Here is a 21518-nt window from a genome sequence, read left to right on the forward strand (position 1 = left end):
ACTCTCTCTGGTACCTTCTGTCCGCCCCATGCCCCGGGGGGCCAGAACTCTGTGGCCGCTCAGGGTTTTTCACACCGCGGCCCAATGGAACTCCTGCGACGCCTGGTGCTCGGGAGCCTGATGGTGGCCGGGACCACGGGGCTGGGGGTCGGGGCCTGGGCGCTGGTAATGCCGCGGGAGCAGCGCAGGCGGGAGACAGCCAAGGTGAGGGGGCCTGGAAACCAAAATGTCTTGGGTCAGGGAGAAGGGAACTAGAAATTGCCGCTCCACTCTCTTTTCAGGGAGATGGGGGAGGTCTAGAAACCAGCAAACACCCCCCCCCCCTTTCTCTCCTCAGGAGCTGCAGGAGACAAACCCCGTGCGCTGGGCGGAGACGCGACACCAGAATGAGCGGGTAATGGCAGCGATCAAAGAGGCAGCTGAAACAAATGAGAATGTGGCCCGGCGGCCTTCACCGGACTGGAGCAAGTGACAGCTGATCATCACCCTCCCAAATGGGAGCCAAGGCAACTGGTCCTGAGACCCCCCTGAGGTGGAGCAGGCTGCATTTTCCATTCCTGAAGCCATCTGTGGTCTCCCACAGGCCAGAATGGGATGGACACTCCCTGGCTGTCAGCTGCTGTTATGATCAGTAACCATTATGCTGACGGGGGGGGGGGGGGCTCTGTCTCTTATTCCCAGCCCCCCTCTGTCTCTTATTCCCAGCCCCTGGTTACACCCACTGGGTATGGGGGTCATGCAGATCTGACAGATCAAAAACTACAGCATGGGGTAAAAAAGCAGCATTTTCAGGTCTTTAATAAACTAACCTAGTAAAACCTTGTAAAGACCCATCTGTTGTTGTAGTTAAAGCAGCTGGTGCAATGGGGTTGCTGCCTCTTATGTTAATCATCATGCCTCCCACAGAACTGAATTTTGATAATATCCAGGCAGCTGGTGGGGGGTAGATGCCCCTCCCAGCAGGCTAAAAACTGCACAGGCTGATACTGTTATTCCTCCACCTTTCCCACTCTGCTATTGTGTCTTATCGCCCGGTGAGGGTTTGGATTTTCCATTGCAAGATTTTTGGTGTAGGGTCTGTTATTTGCTCTAGGTCTTTAAAGCCCCTAGCAGAATGGGATCCTGGCTTGACTGGCCTTCAGCAACAGAAACATTAAGTAAGTGTAGCTTTATGTTTCCTTCTGTCAGTTTGGTGTACCTACTTCTCATGGTATACTGGGATTGTGCACTTGGGGTAGGGGCCAGCTCTTCCCCATAGATCCCTGATGGGAGCTTCTAGATGTAGAGAATGCTGTAGTCCATATTCTCAGCAGCACAGGCTATCATGAGTGTAGTACACCTGCCTCCTCCCCTCTATACTGACTTCCCCTAAGTTAAACTCAAGGCCTTGGTTCTTATCTTCATTGTGCTCCATGGCTGAGCCCAAGTTGCCTAAAGCTTGAGGACCAGAAGAGCAGAGCACTCTGCTCCTCAGGCACAACAGAACTCTGGCATCAGTTTGTCTGTACAAGAGACAGTGCTTCCCAGGGGGCTGATCCCAGATTGTAATAAACTCCCCCAGGAACTAAGAATCAACCCCAATTTCCCCATCTTCCACTCCAACGGTCTGGGCCACATCTCCAACCTGCCTTTGCGAACATCCGCACATAGAATATATCATCTCTAAAAAAACCCAGCCATAATGATAGCAGTAACAAAAATCTTCCTTTGCTCCTCCTTGTTGAAAGAACCAGCTGTGCCAAATGTTAGTCATATCACTTAATGCATCTTTCACAAAGAAGCCAGATACCCCAGGGAATAGGACTGTATAAGAACCAGAATGGAGCAGAGTTGGTGCTACTGCAATACAAAGGAATAATGATAATGTTGAATAATAGTTGTTAAAGTTTTTGATATAAATAAAAAACTACTTAAGCCTCCTGTTGCTTTGTGCCCTGGCCTGTGCCCCTTGCTCTGGTATCGATTCAGACTGTACTGAAGGAACCATGTTTGATTATTTATAGGATAATCCCAGTAAAGGGTGAGACCTGTATCAATAATGTACACTATTAAAGGCAAAACAAAACCTTGCAACAGCTACTGAGAATTCCAAGTTTTCCAACCCAAGTTTATGCTCATGCTGTGTTCCCCACAGCACCCCTGCCGGGGGAGTCTGGGTCTGGAGTACCTGTGAACTCTCACAGTCAGTAATCCTGTCCTGCTTTCTACACTACCCCCTGCTGGAAGAAGCCAGACCTAGAGTATCTGAGAACTCCCTCCCTACAGCTCACCCTGCTGGGAGAGGCTGGAGTAGCCAGGAGCTACCCTCACAGCCAGCGCTCCTACTCCCAGATGTTTGTATAGCTGGGGACATGTAATGGTTCTACCTCAGCCCCACAGAGAGCTTGTCATGGGGACCTAGCCGTAGGGCTCTCTTCAACTTTCCTCATCTTCCCTGCGGTGCAGCCTGGGCTCCAGTTCCTCTGGGAGCAATGGAGCTGTCCCAGGAGGGAAGACTGTTTCCATCAGGGTATGCCCAAGAGGGGCCTTGGACAGATGCCGTCAAGGACGGACGGGATCTTGGGAAGGGCAGGTGCTTCAGAGCTCGGAACTATCCGCCAGTAGGCGACACTGACACACGGACAGTAGACGTTGAGACACCGCACCCTCTCGGGAAGGGCTTGCTGTTCAGGTCTCCCGCTCCCTAGAGCCCTAATAGGCAGGGCCAGTACTTCCGGGGGTCAGGTTCCGCTTTGTTACAAAAGTCTCTATTGCCGGTTTCCTTGCCACCTGACGGACTTTCCGGTCCCCAGTGGGCGCCGCCATCTTCGGAACCGGCTACTTCCTGCTGCTCCTGTCCCCGCCGCCATGTCTAAGGCCCTGGAGCAGGGCAAGGAGGCTGCGCCTCCGCCGAAGCCGCTGTTCGGGAGCTGCTGGAGCTGCCGCATCCTGTCCGGCTCGGCGCTGATCGGGGCCGGATACTGGGTCTATCTAGGCCCGCGCAGGATCATGAGCCGGGGCAACGCCCCCTCCGCATGGAACATCGTCCAGCTCTCCTTCGCAGTCAGTGAGTGCGCGTCAGGGGTCACGGCGGGGTCAGGGGTGGGCAGAGCGTGACCCTATCTCCATGGGAACCGTCCTACACGTCAGTGAGAGCTGGGGTCACAGGTAGTATTGGATGTCAGGGACCTATGACGTCATTGACCTTGGGGGCAGAGGTTATAGGTCACCCTAAGGACAGGGTTCAAGGGCCACACCAGCTACATGGGACTAGCCATACAAATTACTCCCCTTAGGGGCAGTCCAGCCTCTGGGGTGGGGAAGGGTCATTGGCATTGCCCCATCTCTCTGGGACTTGGGGGGTCACTGAGGTCAGGGTAAGGGGGATTATAGGTCATAGAGGGGTTAGGATAACTTCCAAGGCTCCCACTACTCCTATTTCTATGCTGGCTTTAAGGAGCATATGGGCTCATGACCTAGCAAGTCCCCACCTCCAGGGAAACTATAACCTACATGTTGACCACCCCCTTTAAGTTCCTGGGGGTCATGCCCTTAAGGGGAGAGTCAGTCCTATACAGCCACCCCCGATCTCTCCTTCCTTTCTCCCCTCCAGGTCTCGTCTGCTGGGGCATAGTCATCCTAGCTGATCCAGTTGGCAGACAGAAGAAGTAGAACAAACAAGGCAGGACAAGGTGCAGCTGCTGCCTCCATCAGCACTGGCCAAGTCAAACAATGTGCATTTGGGACAATAACATGAATCCAAGAGAAAACTGTTTGCCTTTTCTTACTATGGTAGCCTCCCAGTGGTACCTGGGAGAGAAGAGACCTACCCCAACTCCCCCATTGGTACAATCCCCATCTTCCTCTCCACTAAGCTCCAGCTGCATGCAACCCTTCCCTCTCTGCTTGCCTTATGCCATGGCAGCTCCCCAGACTAGCTCCTGTTTATGGGATGAGCTGTGACAGTATTTCTCCCCCCCGTCTTGACTCACTCTGTTCATTCCAGCATCCAGTTCTAATGTAACCTCCTGCTGCTTTGAACCCCCCTTGGCTCCAGCTAGGCTCTGCTCAACAAGAACTGGCCCAACTGGGCCTGGACTCACAGAAGTGTGGGGAAGGAATTGCATTTCAATCTATGCTAGGAAATAGTGACTCAGAAAGACAGAGGGATAATCAGCTGACTAGGAGCTCCTAGTGTAGTGCTTTAGCCAAAAGGGATGATGTGATCCTTGGCTGTATGAACAGGGGAATCTCATGTCAGAAAAGAGGATTTATTCCCTCTGTAGCTGGCACTGGTGCAGCCACTGCTGGAATACTGTGTCTAGTTCTGGTGTCCACAATTCAAGCATGTGAATAAGCTGGAGAGGGTTTGGAGAAGAACCACAAAAATGATTAAAGAATTAGAAAGCCTGCCTTGTAGTGACAGACTCACAGAGCTCAACGTTTTCCGCTTAACAAAGTGGTTAGGAGGTGACTTGGTCAGTCTAGAACAGGGATCGGCAACCTTTCATAAGTGCTGTGCCAAATCTTCATTTATTCACTCTAATTTAAGATTTCGTGCGCCAGTAATGCATTTTAACATTTTTAGAAGGTCTCTTTCTATAAGTCTATAATATAGAATTGGATGGGTAGGGTTCTGTGGCCTGCTTTGTGCAGGAGATCAGACTAGATGATCACATTGGTCCTTTCTGACCTTAAAGTCTATGAGTCTATAACTAAACTATTGTTGTATGTAAAGTTAATAAGGTTTTTAAAATGTTTAAGAAGCTTCATTTAAAATTAAATTAAAATGCAGAGCTCCCCAGACTGGTGGCCAGGACCCAGCCAGTGTGAGTGCCACGGAAAATCAGCTCATGTGCCGCCTTTGGCACCAGTGCCATAGGTTGCCTACCCCTGGTCTAGAAAGTACTGACATGGGGAATGAAAATTTCATAGATAGCTTTTCAATATAGCAGACAAAGATCTAATAAGATCCACTAGCTTGAAGTTGAAACTAAACAAATTCAGACTGGAACTAAAATGCAGATTCAACAGGAGGGTGATTAACCATTGGAACAAGTTATTCAGGTCTGGAGTGGATTCTCCATCCCTGGAAATTTTTGGCCAAGTTTGCAAAGGCCTTAGGGTCAACTTGATAGCATTTCTGTGTGGAACACGATCACTTTTAAATGCCACATCTGGTCAAATCCAAAATTTCAGGGTGTGTTGTAAGCATCAAAGGCCAGAAAACCAAAAGGGGGGGGGGGACGACACAAAGCCCCAGCCTATTAATGCTTCTCATATAATACCCCATCTCTGCTCACTCAATAGTGTAATGTTGACAGCCTGAATCATTTCTATCAGACAGAAATAATGGGGGCACACAAAGCTATTGGTATAGGAGGGAAAATGGAGGACACTGGTGTGAGAATGGGGGCAGGGGTAGTCCCTGAATTCTCCCTGTCTAGGGGAACTTCAGAGGAGGATGGGAAGGTGGCAGCCAGGCAGCTTTTGGGGAAACTCAGCCCGCACAAGCTCCAAAGTGGACATCCCCCTTGTTAAATCTGATAGGATGCTTTTCTCAAATCCCCTCTAGTTCAAACAGGGATGCATTCAGGGATGCTTGAGGACCTGCGGTCAGGTCAGACCAAGTGAGCACAGTGGCCTGTTACTAATCCAGACATGCTGGACTCAGCCAGGGGCTGAGTGGGCTTTCCCTCCCCAGTTGTACTGGAAGTGTTTGGAATTCAGCAGCTGCTGGGCAGCATGACCGGGAAGGTGCTAACAACAGATAAGGGAGAGAGGGTCAAATTCTGTCGTTAATGCTGAGAGCATGCAGCACCTAGTGCTTAAAGCAAAGGGCCTGCTGGGTTTTATTGCTGACCCAGCACATGACCTCAGGCAGTGGCACTGAGCCAGCAAACTGGGGAGGGAAGAAGGGATGTGGAGAGTAAAGGTTCCATCCTGGGAGCAGCATCTACTGCTTTAACTACTGATTGCATCTTCAGCCCAGCACCCCCAGCAAGAACTGGGCTGCCCCCTCCCGTGTTCCCAGCCAGGCTCTTTGCAGGAAGGCTGCCATAGTCATTCCCTTTCCACAGGGTTTGGATTATGGAGGCTCTCCCCAGCCCAACTGCAGGAACATCTGCTCCAAAAGGGCCCCATAACTCAAGCTGCCCAGAGAGGGCAAGCGGGAGCCCCAGGCCCAGAGTGTCCCATGGGCTGCTGCTCCTTCAGGGAACAGAGCCTTAGAATGGGCCTCTCAGCCCTGACTGCTTGGGCAGAGTCCTGGGACACAGGCACCTTCTCACTTGTCCTCTGTTAAATTATCACCTTCAACAGCAGCTTTGAAACCCCATTCCAAGTCCAGGCCAGTGGGGCAAAGCCCCCCATGGGGGTATCAACAGCAGCCTGGCTCCTGCCTATACCCACTAATTCCCTCAGGCTTGGGAGGAGGGTAGGAGCCGGACCTGCCTAGCCACAGCTGTTTTGCATCTCCTCACCTATGCAGCTCCCTCCTACTTGGTAGCAATACTAGCTCTGCTGAGGGGAGCACACAGCACCATGCACCACGGCAGGAGAAGGGGAGTCACAGCCCATTCAACCCCCAGGGCTGTACCTCAAGCTCTTACTGACCGTGGGCCAGCCCTGGGTGTCACATCTCACCTGGAGGATAGTATGGTGCTGCACAGCAAGTACCTCCTGTCCTCCCCACACCCTAATACTGCACTGGAGCCAGCACTGAGAGTAAGGGGAGAGCACCTCCTGCAGAGCTTGGACTTTTCTTTGCACTATCCCCTCCCCATACTGCCCCCATTGGGCACGTGGGTAGGACCAGATCGCACTGTAGGGGTAGAGAGAGCAGAGGAGTCTCTCCCCATAGATTGCCTAGGGCAAGGTATCTTCCCTACCCAGGCCTTTCCCCTCTGACTTCTCCAGTTTTCCCTCCCAGCCTCTATCTATGCAGCACTTGCCACAACAGACCCCACTCTTGGCTGCAGGGCATCTGTGCAGCACCCGGTGTGACAATCGGATCCCCAACTTCACTACTGGGGGTGATAGTGGCAGCGGCATTATCTGTGCAGCATCTGGCACAACAAATCTATGACCCTTGGAATATGAAGCTATACTGGGGTCCCTTCTTGGCTGGTGGGGGTCTGCTCAGATCTCAGCCTGCTGGCTGCCCCCTCCAGCTCAGCTGGGGCCTCCTTCCTGTCACCCACCAATAGCAGCACGGGGGAATAATGGGTGGCGGCAGCAGCAGAACAGATGACGTTTATTAGTGTCCCTAGTGCTGGGGCTCACGCTGTGGCACTCTCTCAAGGAAGCTGGACACACACACCCCCGCAGCTGCTATGCTGGGTTCCAGTCCTGGGAAGGCGAAATGGTCAGTCACTTCTCTAGGCTCAGTCGGGCAAGGGGAGGGGCAGAACCACGGTGTGAGGGTGGCAGAGGGAACCACAGGAATCCAGGGCCGGGGTGGGGAGGGAGCTCCGGTCACAGCACGCATGAGCCAGGGCGTCGTTCAGCTGTTACACTTCTTGGCCACTATGAGAACGGCCGAAGGCACCAAACCTGTTGGGGCAGGAGACAGGCTGAAGCCAGGAACCGGGTGCATATGTGTTGTGGGGGGAAGCAGTGTCCACTCCTGCCCCTGGGTCTGGGCAGGTTTGATCCCTGACAGTGGGAGTGATTTCAGCAGGGGGGTCTGAGCTGGAAGGGCCCTAGGTGTTCTGTGGTTTGCATCCTCCCCCAAGACCCTGTGGTGGCTGGTGCCAACAGCTGGCGCAGCTTCCACTGCGCAGAGAGCCTACAGGGCCGCAGCCTACCCTGCCCAAATGAGGACAACTGGGACAGAGCTGGCTCTTGCAGTGGGTTCTCTGCTTACAGCTCGGGACCCTGTCCCCAGCAGCACCACCCACAAGCAGACTCTGTGCCCTCCCTTCTCTGATGGGGGCCCCAAAGGAACAGCTGGATGGTCCTCAGTCGAGTCCCCAGCCCAGATCTGTTCTCAAAGGACTCCCCGCTGTTGCTTAGTGGTTGGAGTAGTGGGGTCTGGGAGTCAGGACTCCTGGTTCTGTTCCCCAGCCCTGGAACAAGAGTGGGATCTAGTGGGTCAGAGCAGGACAGCTGGGAGCCAGAACTCCTGGTTCTGTTCCCCAGCTCTGCTGCTAACTGTGCCCTCAAACCAATCACTTTGCCTTCCCCTCCGCTCAAGGCTTACCTAGCTCCTGCAAGGGCTTCTCCATGTCCTCGTCAGTGAAGATGCGGCGAGGAAAGCTGGTGAGGAGGTGGAAGGGCTCCCCACCATCCCTGCGGTTCAGCTCTACGTACAGCCGCACTGCTGCCAGTTGCTCCTTGGCCTTGAAGGTCTGCGTTAGCGACGTCCCGTCTAGCAGCCTCACCTGGACGGAGGGCAAGAGCGGCTGAGTGCAGGCCCCATGCCACAGTGGGGCAGCATGCTGGGAGGGCCAGTCTCCCTGCATTAAGAGGAGAGCTGCCTGTGTTCTCCTTGTCTTGCAACCCCTGGGTGTGACCTCAGAGATAGGGGGCTTCCTCTGGAGCTGCAGCAGCAAGCCAGATCAGGCCAATATCCCAGTAACTGCCTGGGACCCCACCGCCCTTCCCAGCAAGGTCTGCTGTCTGCACTCACCCAGAACCCACAGCAGGGTAGACTGGCATGTGTCTAAGGAGCAGATGGACGAAGCACAAGAGTCTGTGGGGCTGCCCCCTACCCGAGTACCTGTATTCGGCACTGGTCATACTCTCTCTTCGTGGGCGGTTCCTGGCTGGGGGATGAGGGCACCGGTGTCTCCTGGACTGGCTCAGCTGGGGCCTGGGAGCTGCCGCCGCCTCCAAACTGGATGAGAAAGGTACACTGAGTGGGACAGGCACCAAGATGCAAGTGGGTTCCCCTTCCAGGCCCAAGCTGGTTTCACCAGGCTGCCCTAGGGACCCCACCCACCCACTCCCTAGCACTCACACAGCACCCCCCTGCCACACACACCCATACCCAGCAGGCATAGGGCAAAGTCACGCCCAAGGCATCTCCCTCCCCACATATAGGGCACTGAGCATGGGCTCTCACAGGGTGAATGGGACCAACCACAGCCCCACCCCCTCATCAGCCCTTCCCCATACAGCCTACTTCCACACACACCCCACAACCTCTTCACACACTCCTCCCCCAGCTTAAGGGACAGCAGTGGCAGGAGCCACCATGGGGGGCCTGGATCCCACCCAGCCACTGCTGCTCACCCACCTTCTTGACTCGCTCTGCCTTGTCCCGCTCGATCTTCTCACGCACCCGCTGCCTGCAAGAACAGGCCTAGTTAGAGGTGGCAGCATAGCGGAGGGTGTTTCTGCTGCAATGTCACAGCAAGGGCAAGTTCCATATCTACATCCACGCCTCCCCCTTTCCCCAATGTACCCCATTCCACTGCCCACCACTCCCTCAGTCTTCACACGCTCCCCACACATCCCCATCCCACTCTCCCCGGGCTCTCACTTGGCCAGCTTCTCCTCCATCTTCTCCCTGCGCCTCTCCTCTGCCATCTTCTTCATCTCATCCTCCTGCAGCTTCTGGCGGATCATGGAAAGCTCCTGGCCCTGCTTGCGCCGCTGCTTCTCCCGCTCAATAGTCTCCCGCTTCTCCCGCTCCTCCCTCTCCCGCTGCTTCTGTGCGATCAGCTCCATCATCCTGCAGGAGGGACAGGAGTGGGCACCACCTTCCACGGCCCCTGCCCCCACAGGACCCACACCCCTCAGGGACCAAATCCCCCTTGCTCCAAGAGCTATGCTTCCCAGCATGCCATGCAGCTGGCATCCCAGGGGGACAGGTCTCTCCCTGCCAGCCAGGAAATCAGAGGGGTGGAGGGGGGCCTTCCTACCGCTTGGTCTGTTCCCTCTTCTCCTCCTCAGTCAAGGGGTGCTTGTCATCTCCCTCCGCCGAGCCCTCCTCCACAAGATCTGTAGAGAAAAGCCTCCATTATCCTCTGCTCAGAGGCGAGCACCCCCTGCTGCCTATACAAGGTACACAGGTAATGAGCAAAGCACTAGGGCATCAGGGTGGGACCAGGATCCTTCAGAGCCCCCGTCACTCCACGGCACAAGTGTGTGAGCCTGGACCACAGCAGGGCTCCCAACCTGCCCCTCCTTCAGGCAAAGCCCATCCCCTGAGTCAGTGGGATCCCAGCACAGGTCGAGGAGGTCACTCAAGGAAGGTACAGCCAAGAAGCAGGCAAGATCCTGGTGCATGTGGCCACAGCTCAACCTAGAGGATCCCATAAGTCAGGGAGAGTTGCCCCCCCTCCACCCAGCACAGGCAACTCCCCAGGGCTGTTCAAACCTGCTCTGGCTTCCACAGTCTCAGGGGTGCTTCCCTCAGGTGGCTCCTCCGTGCCCAAGACATGGCCCTGGGGAGGCACATATGGCTCATCCACGTCAGGGTCATTCTCATGTTCCATGAGCCTTTTGAGGAGGGAGAGAGAACAAGCATCAGCAGGGGGAAGGCGGAGTCACAAGGGATGGAAACGCAGACAGATCTAGGGGGAGGGGGACTCCAACACACCAGTCCATGGCCTGCTCGATGCCTTGGTTCCCCGTCAGCGCCAGTGCCTTCTCCCTAAAAGAAACAGACAGTCGTGGCTGAGTTCCACCCAGGAGCTGCACAGCTCTATCACTGCCCCACTCCCACAGCAGCATCGTACCCATGAAATGCTTCATAGACCAGAGACAGATGGACAGCTCAATGGGGTGACCCAAACCGCCACTGTCCAGGCCCCGAGAACAAACCTGGGTCTCCTCCTCTCCAGCCAATTGACAGAACATTACCCCAACCTGGAAAAGACACCACAGCCACCAGTGTAACATCAATCCGCGAGCCAGGGACGAGGGGGAGTCAGCAGGAAACACAGAGGAGCCACGTGCTAGGCTGTATAACTGGAGCAATAATTCACGCTGGTGGAGGCACTGGAAGGACTAGAATACTGTCTGCTTCAGGGCTGAGCCAATCATTAGATATTGGGAGCTAAGGTGAGGCCTTCACGGGGCACATTGTCCTCCAGCTCCTTACTCCTTTGGGTGCAGAGGCACAAATAGTTCCCTTCTCCCTCCCCCCAACCCCCAGCGCTGGCCACTCAAAACCCTCCTATGGACTAGGAAGGCCTACCCAAGAGCAGGGAGGTGACTTCTCTTCTGCTCATGGCCTTGGTGAGATCAAGACTGGAATCCTGCACCAAGATCTGGGTGCTACCTTTGAAACTGGGGGCTTGGCTACACTCGAAATTTCAAAGCGCTGCCGCGGCAGCTCTTTGAAGTGTGAGTGTGGTCGCAGCACCAGCGCTGGAAGAGAGCTCTCCCAGCGCTGCACGTACTCCACCTCCTCATGGGGATTAGCTTGCAGTGCGGGGAGCCGCGCTCCCAGAGCTGCGGCACTGTTTACACTGGCGCTTTACAGCGCTGTATCTTGCAGCGCTCAGGGGTGTGTTTTTTTCACACCCCTGAGCGCGAAAGTTGCAGCGCTGTAAAGCGCCAGTGTAGCCAAGGCCTGGGTGTTGCGCCATTGAAGGTGAAGAGAAGAAACTCAAAAACAATTTGAGGGCTGAAGAAAACACCTGACGGTGAGAGATTAAAAGAGCTCAATCTGTTTAGTTCATTAGAAAAGAAGACAGAGGTGATCTGACTAGAGCATACGTAGCGGGGAAAAATTAGCTGGCACTAAAGGACTCTTCAATGTAACAGAGACAGGAAGAACAAGAACCAATGGCTGGAAGCTGGTGCCAGACACAATCCAATGAGAAATTGCACGTTTTTCCCAGGGAGGGTGATAGACCATTGGAACAAGCTCCGCAGTGCAGGGGTGGATTCTCCATCTCCAGTCCAGGCTCGCTGCCCTTCTGGAAGATGTATTAGTGAAACACAAGTGATCAGGCTCAACGCAGGGGGAACTGGGAGACATTCTCTGGCCTGTGCTATACCACAGGGCAGACTAGATGATCTAATGATCCCTTCTGGCCTTACCCTCTATAACAGCTTCTAGGAATCCTCTGAAGCACGCTGGGAGCCAGGGCTAGAAGGACCCTGGTTCTGCTCTAGTTGGTCCATTGCTAGGGAACTGACGCTGCTGCCCCCTACATCCAGCTTTGATACATGTAGCAGCTTTGATTTCAAACAGATCCTGATGTTTGCACTCACTGGCTTAGTTCCCTGGCCGGTCCCCTTGTGCTGTTCATGAGGGTGTGCCCAAGCTGCTGGGGTTGTGAATTCAAGTTAAAGAACATCAAACTGGCCCCAGCCCCTGCTTTCATTCAGTATTACCAAGGGGGTGCAGCACAGGCATCATTGCACAGTGTCTCTGACACGTGACACAGCCAGTCTCCAGCCTTGTCCCAGGGGAACGTTGTATAAGCATTACTTGTTTAGTCTGAAGAACTGTGGGAGTGGAGGGAGATGGGGATGGGCAGAGGCATTATCCCTGCTGTGCTGGTGGGGAAATTGAGGCAAAGGGACAGGACTCCCAGTCCCCATCCTCTATCCCACTAGACCCCACTCTCCTCCCGGCACTGGGGATAGAATCCAGAAGTCCTGCTCTCAGCACTAGATTTTCCCTTCCCCTCAAAGAGCATTCCCACATTGCACCAGATCCCGCCATGCTGCCATTCTACAGCCATAGGCCATGACCCCCCAGTCACTGGTAGGGAGCATCCTGACCTGGTCAAGATGCAGTGGCAGCTAAGGCAGCCTGTGGACACCTGGGAGGGGAATGAGGGGATGGAGGCAGGGGCTCACGTACGCTCTGTTCTGGGAGAAGCCCATCTCGATGAGACTCTCCAGTGCTGTGCACTCCATGATGTGCTGCTCTGGACCGAGCTATCTCTCTGCAAAGGGAAGAGAGGAAGATGATGTGTTACGGGGCAGCTTCAAGAGGATCGGTGGCTGCTAAAGGACAGAGTGGGACAACTGGAGAACAGGATGTAATATGTGGCACATTCACTACCTGAGAGGTTCCTTGGGCCTGGACCCCACACCTCTCCCAGTGCCAGGAATAGAACCCAGGAGTCCGGGCTCCCAGCTCCTATTAGATCCCACAGACCCCATGGTCTCACATAATTTATGCTGCTATGGTGGGATTCACCCCAGGACTAAGCAGCATCACACAAGAGGGTTACAGGTAGGTCAGAGGGAAAAACTCATGGCAAACAAGGGCAAAGGAGCCACTTGGGCTGTGCCCAGGTCCAGAGCGTTGTCCCTGAAAAGGTGGCCAGGAACCAGAGAGGATGGTGTGATTCCATTTAGCCCTCCTCTACCCACTGAGTTAAAAGGCCCCTTAGACCCTGCAACCAATGACTAGATGCACCCAGGTCACAGCTACGTTCATGAACTGGCACCGGGGTCCACCCTCCTCCGCCCCCCACCTCTGCATGGTTGGTGGCGCACCCTCAGGCGGAGACTCAGTCTCATTCCTTCTTTACAACCCCCACCCCCAGGCAGAGCCCTCCACTCCCCTCACATGCCCCTGTATCTCCCCCCACATCCCCCTGCAGAGCCCCCCAAGCCCCTGTATCTCCCCTCACATCCCCCTGCAGAGCCCCCCAAGCCCCTGTATCTCCCCCCACAGCCCCCTGCAGAGCCCCCCAAGCCCCTGTATCTCCCCCCACAGCCCCCTGCAGAGCCCCCCAAGCCCCTGTATCTCCCCCCACAGCCCCCTGCAGAGCCCCCCAAGCCCGTGTCTCCCCTCACAGCCCCCTGCAGAGCCCCCCAAGCCCCTGTATCTCCCCCCACAGCCCCCTGCAGAGCCCCCCAAGCCCCTGTATCTCCCCCCACAGCCCCCTGCAGAGCTCCCCAAGCCCCTGTATCTCCCCCCACATCCCCCTGCAGAGCCCTCCAAGCCCCTGTATCTCCCCTCACAGCCCCCTGCAGAGCCCTCCAAGCCCCTGTATCTCCCCCCACAGACCCCCGCAGAGCCCCCCATCCCCCTGTATCTCCCCTCACATCCCCCTGCAGAGCCCCCCCAAGCCCCTGTATCTCCTCCCACATCCCCCTGCAGAGCCCTCCAAGCCCCTGTATCTCCCCCCACAGTCCCCTGCAGAGCCCCCCAAGCCCCTGTATCTCCCCCCACATCCCCCTGCAGAGCCCCCAAGCCTCTGTATCTCCCTCCACATCCCCCTGCAGAGCCCCCCAAGCCCCTGTATCTCCCCCCACATCCCCCTGCAGAGCCCCCCAAGCCCCTGTATCTCCCCCCACATCCCCCTGCAGAGCCCCCCAAGCCCCTGTATCTCCCCACACATCCCCCTGCAGAGCCCCCCAAGCCCCTGTATCTCCCCACACATCCCCCTGCAGAGCCCCCCAAGCCCCTGTATCTCCCCCCACAGCCCCCTGCAGAGCCCCCCAAGCCCCTGTATCTCCCCCCACATCCCCCTGCAGAGCCCCCAAGCCCCTGTATCTCCCCCCACAGCCCCCTGCAGAGCCCCCCAAGCCCCTGTATCTCCCCCCACAGCCCCCTGCAGAGCCCCCCAAGCCCCTGTATCTCCCCCCACAGCCCCCTGCAGAGCCCCCCAAGCCCCTGTATCTCCCCCCACAGCCCCCTGCAGAGCCCCCCATCCCCCTGTATCTCCCCCCACAGCCCCCTGCAGAGCCCCCCATCCCCCTGTATCTCCCCCCACAGCCCCCTGCAGAGCCCCCCATCCCCCTGTATCTCCCCCCACAGCCCCCTGCAGAGCCCCCCATCCCCCTGTATCTCCCCCCACAGCCCCCTGCAGAGCCCCCCATCCCCCTGTATCTCCCCCCCCAGCCCCCTGCAGAGCCCCCCATCCCCCTGTATCTCCCCCCCCAGCCCCCTGCAGAGCCCCCCATCCCCCTGTATCTCCCCCCCCAGCCCCCTGCAGAGCCCCCCATCCCCCTGTATCTCCCCCCCCAGCCCCCTGCAGAGCCCCCCATCCCCCTGTATCTCCCCCCCCAGCCCCCTGCAGAGCCCCCCATCCCCCTGTATCTCCCCCCCAGCCCCCTGCAGAGCCCCCCAAGCCCCTGTATCTCCCCCCACAGCCCCCTGCAGAGCCCCCCCAAGCCCCTGTATCTCCCCCCACAGCCCCCTGCAGAGCCCCCCCAAGCCCCTGTATCTCCCCCCACAGCCCCCTGCAGAGCCCCCCAAGCCCCTGTGTCTCCCCCCACAGCCCCCTGCAGAGCCCCCCAAGCCCCTGTGTCTCCCCCCACAGCCCCCTGCAGAGCCCCCCAAGCCCCTGTGTCTCCCCCCACAGCCCCCTGCAGAGCCCCCCAAGCCCCTGTGTCTCCCCCCACAGCCCCCTGCAGAGCCCCCCAAGCCCCTGTATCTCCCCTCACAGCCCCCTGCAGAGCCCCCCAAGCCCCTGTATCTCCCCTCACAGCCCCCTGCAGAGCCCCCCAAGCCCCTGTATCTCCCCCCACAGCCCCCTGCAGAGCCCCCCAAGCCCCTGTATCTCCCCCCACAGCCCCCTGCAGAGCCCCCCATCCCCCCCACAGCCCCCTGCAGAGCCCCCCAAGCCCCTGTATCTCCCCACGGAGTCTCCCCTGGCGGGGGCTGGGCTGAGGGATTTTGGCGGAGCAGGTCCCGGCGGGGGGCGGGTTCCTGGGGACTCACCGGGTCCGACTACCGGAGGCTCCGCGCCGGAAGCAGCGAGACTCGAGCAGCCGCTGTGTTTGGTCATGTGAGGGCGGCAGACGGCAACCTCCCAGGGACAAACGCCGCCGTTCTGCGCTCGTCCTTAAAGGGGCAGAGACCCGAAGCGGAGTGGGGCTTAGTGGTTACAGTGGGGAGCGGGGAATCAGTGTGCCTGAGTTACATCCCTAGATCTGCCAGTGATTCACGGGGTCACTCGGGGTGAGTCACAGCGCCACTTACTGCCTCAGTTTCCCCACATCCAACTTAAGAACCAACCCATTAATAGCTGCCTGAGCCACACTCCAGACAGGGGGTCCACAGAATAACCAGGACAGAGAGAAACATCCAGCCATGCCCTCTCTAGAGTGACCCCCTTTCCACCTCATCCAGTGGATCTTATCTCGGCCTCCCCAACGCAGGAGCTGTCAGGTCCCAGGCTCTGTCTATATCACTGAGCCTATGCCAACATAATCTGGTCCCCATCACCATAGCATCTGACTGCCTCACAGTCTTTACTGCATTTGTCCTCACACACCCCATGGAAGTAGAGCCAGGCTATTATCCCCATTGAACAGAGCAGGAACTGAGGCACAGAAAGACCAAGTGACTTGTCCAAGATCACACAGTAAGTCTGTGGCAGAGCCAGGACGTGAACCAGGTCTCCCAAGTTTCAGACTAGTGCCCTGACCAACAGACAATCCTTCTTCTCTTGTGGAAGCAAGCCCCCTGGTGTCAGAGGAGAGGAGTGATGACCCTGCTGCCCATCCCAAAGCTTTTGACTCTTTTAGGGCTTGTCTGCAAAGTGAAGTTATTCTGGACTAAGGTTGGGTGTGAATAGCACAAGGGTTATTCTGGAGCAGTTTACCAGGCATCTGCTTTTACTTTGGAATAGCTGTTAGTCAATCTCCACAGTCTAATGAGGACAAGCCCATTGTGTGCCAGGGCCATGTGCTGCTGAGGAGACTCTGCTGCAGCCCATAGTCTGCATCCCATCTCCAGTCCCTGTGGGATGCACATTGCCCAGGGCCCCATCAGTGAATTGGCACTATGCTAGGACATGATCTCTACAAACTCAGCTCCCCACTAGATTCCTCGTGATCTCCTTTGGTACCTTAAATCCACTCCACACCCAGCCCAGTAAGGTGGCCCCCTAGTCAGGGAAATGCAGAGCAAAGGAGATATTTCAGGGGGCCCAGCTGCTGTTACTCCAAGACAGATGTGGGGGTGGCACCCTTATTTTACCCAGGGAGATGGAAGCTGAGACAAGGAGCCTGATCTGAACCTGGGGGGGGTGAGGTCTTGGATGAGGGGTGGAGTCTCTTTGCTCCTCTCTTGGTCTATGGGGCAGGTGGAAGAGGAGATGAGTTTGCTTTGAGGGCACATGTGGTGTGAGATGGGGCTGTGAGAGACATCTCTCTAACCCGGCATGACACTGCTCAGATTGGAACATCCCAGCTGAGGCCACAAATGTTTCCTCAGTGATGCCTTGCATCTGGAACCTGCACACATGGGCAGAACCTTGACATTCCTGGCCAGCACCAGTGAGGGGCTGGAGGCACCTGGACTGGTCAGGATGGTGAGAGGCAGTGGATGGGAGGAGTTTGTTGTATGTCAAATGGCTGCCTCATCTTGCCCCACCCCAGAGGCAGCTGCATCTCCCCACTGGATGAGGGATCCCAGTGTAAATAGTCCCAGTGCCACACTGCAGAAGGGGCTGCATCTTAGTTCTGGGCAAGGGATCCCTGTATAAACAGACATCATACTTCACCCTAGAGCCAGCCGCAGCTCAGTGCTGGATGAGGGATCCTTGTGTAAACAGCTGCCATGCCCCCATCCCAGAAACAACTGCATCTCAGTAGCAGGGGCAGCAGTCTGTATATATACTGCTTGCAGTGCATGTTGGGATCTCACTAGCGAAATGTCAGATACTGTAATATTGAGCTCTGTAGTCCCTTTCACCCCCTCATCTGTCTATCCTCCCCTTGCAGCAGCCCCCAGACGCAGGATCACACACAGGCTTCACGCCTCATGGGCCAGGCCCAGCCTTGTTTTACCCGGCATGGCCAGCTCTCAGCATCCCACCAGCCCCTTGGGCATCTGGGAATATTGTTGCACAAGAGCACAACTACTGCAGCTGGCCAGACGCTGAGGGCAGTGTGCGAAGAGCCCCCAACTCAGAAAGAATAGGGCTGGCCTCAGTCAGAAGGAGACGGCAAATACTTCAGGGCCCAAGGTACAAAGCTAGTCAGGTGAGTTGGGGGGCAACAATGCTGGTACAGCTGGGTAACAATTAGAGGCCAGGGATCTGGGGGACTGGCTCAGAGCCACAGAACAGGCCAGGACCCCCATGCAGATCAGTGATCCTTAGGGATCCTACAAGAACGAACAAGGCATCTTATCTAACCCTACCAGGGGATCCCTGTATAAACAATCCCTGAACACCACCCAAGAGGCACCTGCATCTCAGCATTAACGAGGGTTCCCTGTATGAAGAGCCCTTGTGCACCACCCCAGAGGTGGCTCCATCTCAGTGCCAGGTGAGGGATCCATGTACAAACATCCCCCGCCCCTCACCAGAGTCATCACCATCTCAGTGCTCCCCATGATTCCTTCCTGGTGGGGTTAGTGAATTACTGGGTAAAAAGTGCTGAGACGCTCAGATGAAGGGGGGCCTCTAGAGGGTGCAGCATGGGCGTTATTATATGGCTGACTTATGTGAGGTGGAGGGCCCCACACCCCCAGTCAGCAGGTCTTGTACAAGGCAGCAACAGGGGACTGCTGGCAGGGTGGGGAGAGCAGCTGTGAGTCCTAGTTTGGCCCCTCACTCTAGCTCTGCCCTTTCTCACAGGGACCCTGGGCCTCTATGCCCCCCGGACCCACAACAGCCAGCGTCTTCTGCAACCACCAGCCCCTCAGGGTGAGGAGGAGGGCAAAGGCCCAGGCTGTTCAGCCACTCCAGATCCATGGCCTATCCCTGGGCCAGTATCAGCAGCTGTTCCGCTCACTGGTGGAACAGGAGCTGAGTCCAGCAGAGACCCCAGGCCATGGGCTAGAATGGGGCAGCAGGATCAAAGAGCAGCTGTTCTATGCTGTGGGCTGCCCCCGCTACCGGCAGCTGGTGGGTCCCGACGGGCATGTCCGGGTGGTGGAGTATGCACACCGCACTGGGCACAGGTGGGCCCCACCCCACTATGACATCAACACTGGGGATGAGGAGCCACCTGGCACCGAGGAGGCACCAGGCCCAGCTGAGCCTTCACCCTAAGAGTCCAATCCTGCAGAGCCCAGCTGGGCCCAGCCACACGCAGGCAAACCTCTGTCAATTATACTGTGAACCTGGCAGCGTGTGATCTATGTCCTGTCTGTTGTGAAGGGACTGAGGTGGAGCTGAGTCTGGGTCCAGCCAGGTCATTGTTCCCAGCCTTGGGTTTCTTGATTGCCCTCCCAGGCATGGACCCCATGGGGCTCTGCAGTCCAGCTGCCCTCGCCCCCAGAATTGATGCCCCAGGCCTTCTGAACCCCTAGTTACTTACACACACATCCCACTGGCTGTGGGTGCTCTGGGCTTCTAGTTTAACCTCTTTAGGGACAATACGGCAGGAATGCAGGGAACACGGAGTTAGCAAAGGCAGCTCTGAACCACAGTCACTTTACTCTTCCAAAGCGCTCAAGAGTAACGGATCTCTGGAAAATAACAAAAGTCCCAAACCCCCATGCCGCGGGATCTCCTCCAGCTTGAGCATCCAAGGCCTCTGCTGGTGTTTCAGGCTGTTCAGCTTCCTCCTGTCCTTGCTCTTCTGCTTCCACATGGCAATGGCTGCCACCTACTCAGTGTAGCACCCCGCTCTCTTCCTTCTTTGTCGGGGTGGTTAGCTAGATAGCTCCCATACCCTTCCCCAGCCAGGCACCTGTGCAGAAGAGGTCCAGCTGGGTAGCTCGCCACTCGAGAGTCATTTGCCCATGACAGCTACAGATTATGAATCCTGGTGGATTCTCCGTGCTGGGCCTTTAGCAAGATGCCATGCTCCTGGGCTGGGCAGGGAGGCTGGCTGGAGGCATTTAAATAGGTTCACCTTCATCAGGGTTACATCATACAAAATGGGCTTCACAGTTTGATATAGACATATCCCACTGTGTCACATGGATATCCTAGTACAGATCCCCCCCTGATGGGGCTGGGATTCCCAGTTACCCCAGTACAGACTCCCTTGGGTGGAGCTAGAATTACGAGTTACCCCAGTTAAAACCATTTAAGAACACCTTACTAATGCACAAAAAGCTTCAATCCAAGAACTGAGAAAGACTGTGCTGGTTAAAAAACTGATTTGGTTTAGAGTGGAAGAGAGAGCAGAGATTAAATAAATATATATAGAGAGAGAAATACATGGAAAAAAGGGGACGTTGATACTAATGAATATATATCAGAAGTTAGGCATTGCAGAATATTGATAAGGGAAGCAAACAGAAACAAGGCGAAATCTATGACCAGCAGAGTTAAGGACAATAAGAAGGAGTTTTTAAAATATATCAGGCACAAATAGAATTCTGACAATGGTATTGGTCCATTACTAGATGGAAATGATAGAATAACCAATAATAATGCAGAAAAGGTAGAAGCATTCAATCAATATTTCTGTTTTATATTTGGGGGAAAAACATATGATATAGTCTCATCACATGGTAATAATAATCATTCCACTCATATCTTTCCATTCAGCTAGTATCTCTGGAGGATGTTAAATGTCAACTACTGAAGTGGGACATTTTAAAATCAGCAGGTCCAGATGTCTTGCATCCAAAAGTTTGAAAAGAGCTGGCTGACAAGCTTTCTGGACTGTTTCTGTGGGTTTTCAATAAGTCTTGGAGCATCAGGGAAGTTCTGGAAGACTGGAAAAAGCCAACATTGGGCCATTTTTTGAAAGGGTAAACGGGATGACCTTGGTAATTATAGTCCTGTCAGCCTGACATTGATTCCAGGCAAGATAGCAGATCAGTTGAGGGTAATGTAATGCAAATCAGCAGGGTTTTATGGAAAATAGATCTTGGCAAACTAACTTGATATCTTTTTTGATGAAATTACAAGTTTGATTGATAAAGGTAATAGCGTTGACATAATATACACAGACTTCTGTAAGGTGTTCGACTTGGTACTGCCCAACATTTTGATTAAAAAATTAGACTGATATAAAATTAACGTGTCCCACATTAAATGGATTGAAAAACTGTCTAACTGATAGGTCTCAAAATGTAACTGTAAACAGGGAATCATCATCAAGCATGTGTGTTTCCAGTGGGTCCCCCAAGGATCGGTTCTGGGCCCTATATACTATTGAACTTCTTCATTCATTACATGGAAGAAACATAAAATCGTCACTGATAAAGTTTGCAGATGATACAAAAATTGGGGGAGTTGTAAGTAATGAAGAGGACAGGTCACTGATTCAGAGCAAATCTAGATCTCTTGGTAAGCTGGGTGCAAGCAAAGAATATATCTTTTAATAGAACTAAATGTAAATGTATACAGCTAGGAATAAAGAAAGTAGGCCATACAAACAATGGGGGACTATCCTGGGAAGTAGTGACTCTAAAAAAGATTTGGGGGTTATGGTGGATAATCAGCTGAACATGAGTCCACAGTGCAACTCTGTGTCCCTAAAGGCTAATCCAATCCTGGAATGCATAAACAGGAATCTCAACTAGGGGTATGGAAGATTTCTGTACTTAGCACTGGTGTGACTGCTGGTGGAATACTGACCCCCGTTCTGGTGCCCACAATTCAAAAATGATTTTGATAAATTGGAGGATTCAGATATGAGCAATGAGAATGATTAAAGAATTAGAAAACATGCCTTACAGTGGTAGAATCAAAGAGCACAATCTATTTAGTTTAACAAAGATAAGGTTAAGGTGTGACTTGATAATAGTT

At 54.9% G+C, this 21518-nt stretch overlaps 3 protein-coding genes across 5 annotated transcripts; 2 read left to right on the forward strand and 1 right to left on the reverse strand.

Moving 5' to 3' along the window:
• Positions 1-16: 16 nt before the first annotated feature.
• On the forward strand, positions 17-1922 carry LOC127054571 (ubiquinol-cytochrome-c reductase complex assembly factor 3-like). Its single transcript, XM_050960835.1, has 2 exons — positions 17-204; positions 338-1922. The coding sequence occupies exons 1-2, from the start codon at positions 85-87 to the stop codon at positions 470-472; spliced, it is 255 nt and encodes an 84-aa protein (XP_050816792.1). The 5' UTR covers positions 17-84; the 3' UTR covers positions 473-1922.
• Positions 1923-2761: 839 nt separating this feature from the next.
• DMAC1 (distal membrane arm assembly component 1) lies at positions 2762-4398 on the forward strand. The gene is made up of 2 exons (XM_050960833.1): positions 2762-3046; positions 3593-4398. The coding sequence occupies exons 1-2, from the start codon at positions 2848-2850 to the stop codon at positions 3649-3651; spliced, it is 258 nt and encodes an 85-aa protein (XP_050816790.1). The 5' UTR covers positions 2762-2847; the 3' UTR covers positions 3652-4398.
• A 2819-nt stretch (positions 4399-7217) lies between these two features.
• On the reverse strand, positions 7218-15664 carry UBXN1 (UBX domain protein 1). Of its 3 annotated transcripts, XM_050960827.1 has the most exons (10): positions 15572-15664; positions 12752-12836; positions 10529-10582; positions 10307-10428; positions 9849-9927; positions 9467-9658; positions 9221-9272; positions 8702-8818; positions 8183-8363; positions 7218-7533 (listed from the first exon to the last, which is right to left on the reverse strand). In XM_050960827.1, the coding sequence occupies exons 2-10, from the start codon at positions 12805-12807 to the stop codon at positions 7484-7486; spliced, it is 903 nt and encodes a 300-aa protein (XP_050816784.1). In that variant the 5' UTR covers positions 12808-12836; positions 15572-15664; the 3' UTR covers positions 7218-7483. The 3 variants fall into 3 exon arrangements, with proteins under 3 accessions (XP_050816784.1, XP_050816785.1, XP_050816786.1); XM_050960828.1 differs by lacking the exon at positions 10529-10582; XM_050960829.1 differs by lacking the exons at positions 12752-12836; positions 15572-15664 and adding an exon at positions 12670-12688.
• Between the last annotated feature and the right edge of the window lie 5854 nt (positions 15665-21518).

This window comes from Gopherus flavomarginatus, chromosome 6 (assembly GCF_025201925.1).
Source record: "Gopherus flavomarginatus isolate rGopFla2 chromosome 6, rGopFla2.mat.asm, whole genome shotgun sequence".
Taxonomy (NCBI): domain Eukaryota; kingdom Metazoa; phylum Chordata; order Testudines; family Testudinidae; genus Gopherus; species Gopherus flavomarginatus.

Bases quoted from the DNA above. Each gene is read 5' to 3' on its own strand.
- LOC127054571 (XM_050960835.1), top strand. From the start codon at position 85: ATGGAACTCCTGCGACGCCTGGTGCTCGGGAGCCTGATGGTGGCCGGG. The intron at 205-337 runs GTGAGGGGGCCT...TTCTCTCCTCAG, and splicing joins GCAGGCGGGAGACAGCCAAG to GAGCTGCAGGAGACAAACCC.
- DMAC1 (XM_050960833.1), top strand. From the start codon at position 2,848: ATGTCTAAGGCCCTGGAGCAGGGCAAGGAGGCTGCGCCTCCGCCGAAG. The intron at 3,047-3,592 runs GTGAGTGCGCGT...TCTCCCCTCCAG, and splicing joins CCAGCTCTCCTTCGCAGTCA to GTCTCGTCTGCTGGGGCATA.
- UBXN1 (XM_050960827.1), bottom strand. From the start codon at position 12,807: ATGGAGTGCACAGCACTGGAGAGTCTCATCGAGATGGGCTTCTCCCAG. The intron at 10,583-12,751 runs GTACGTGAGCCC...TGTTTCTTTTAG, and splicing joins GGCTTCTCCCAGAACAGAGC to GGAGAAGGCACTGGCGCTGA. The intron at 9,273-9,466 runs GTGAGAGCCCGG...CTGTTCTTGCAG, and splicing joins ATGGAGGAGAAGCTGGCCAA to GCAGCGGGTGCGTGAGAAGA.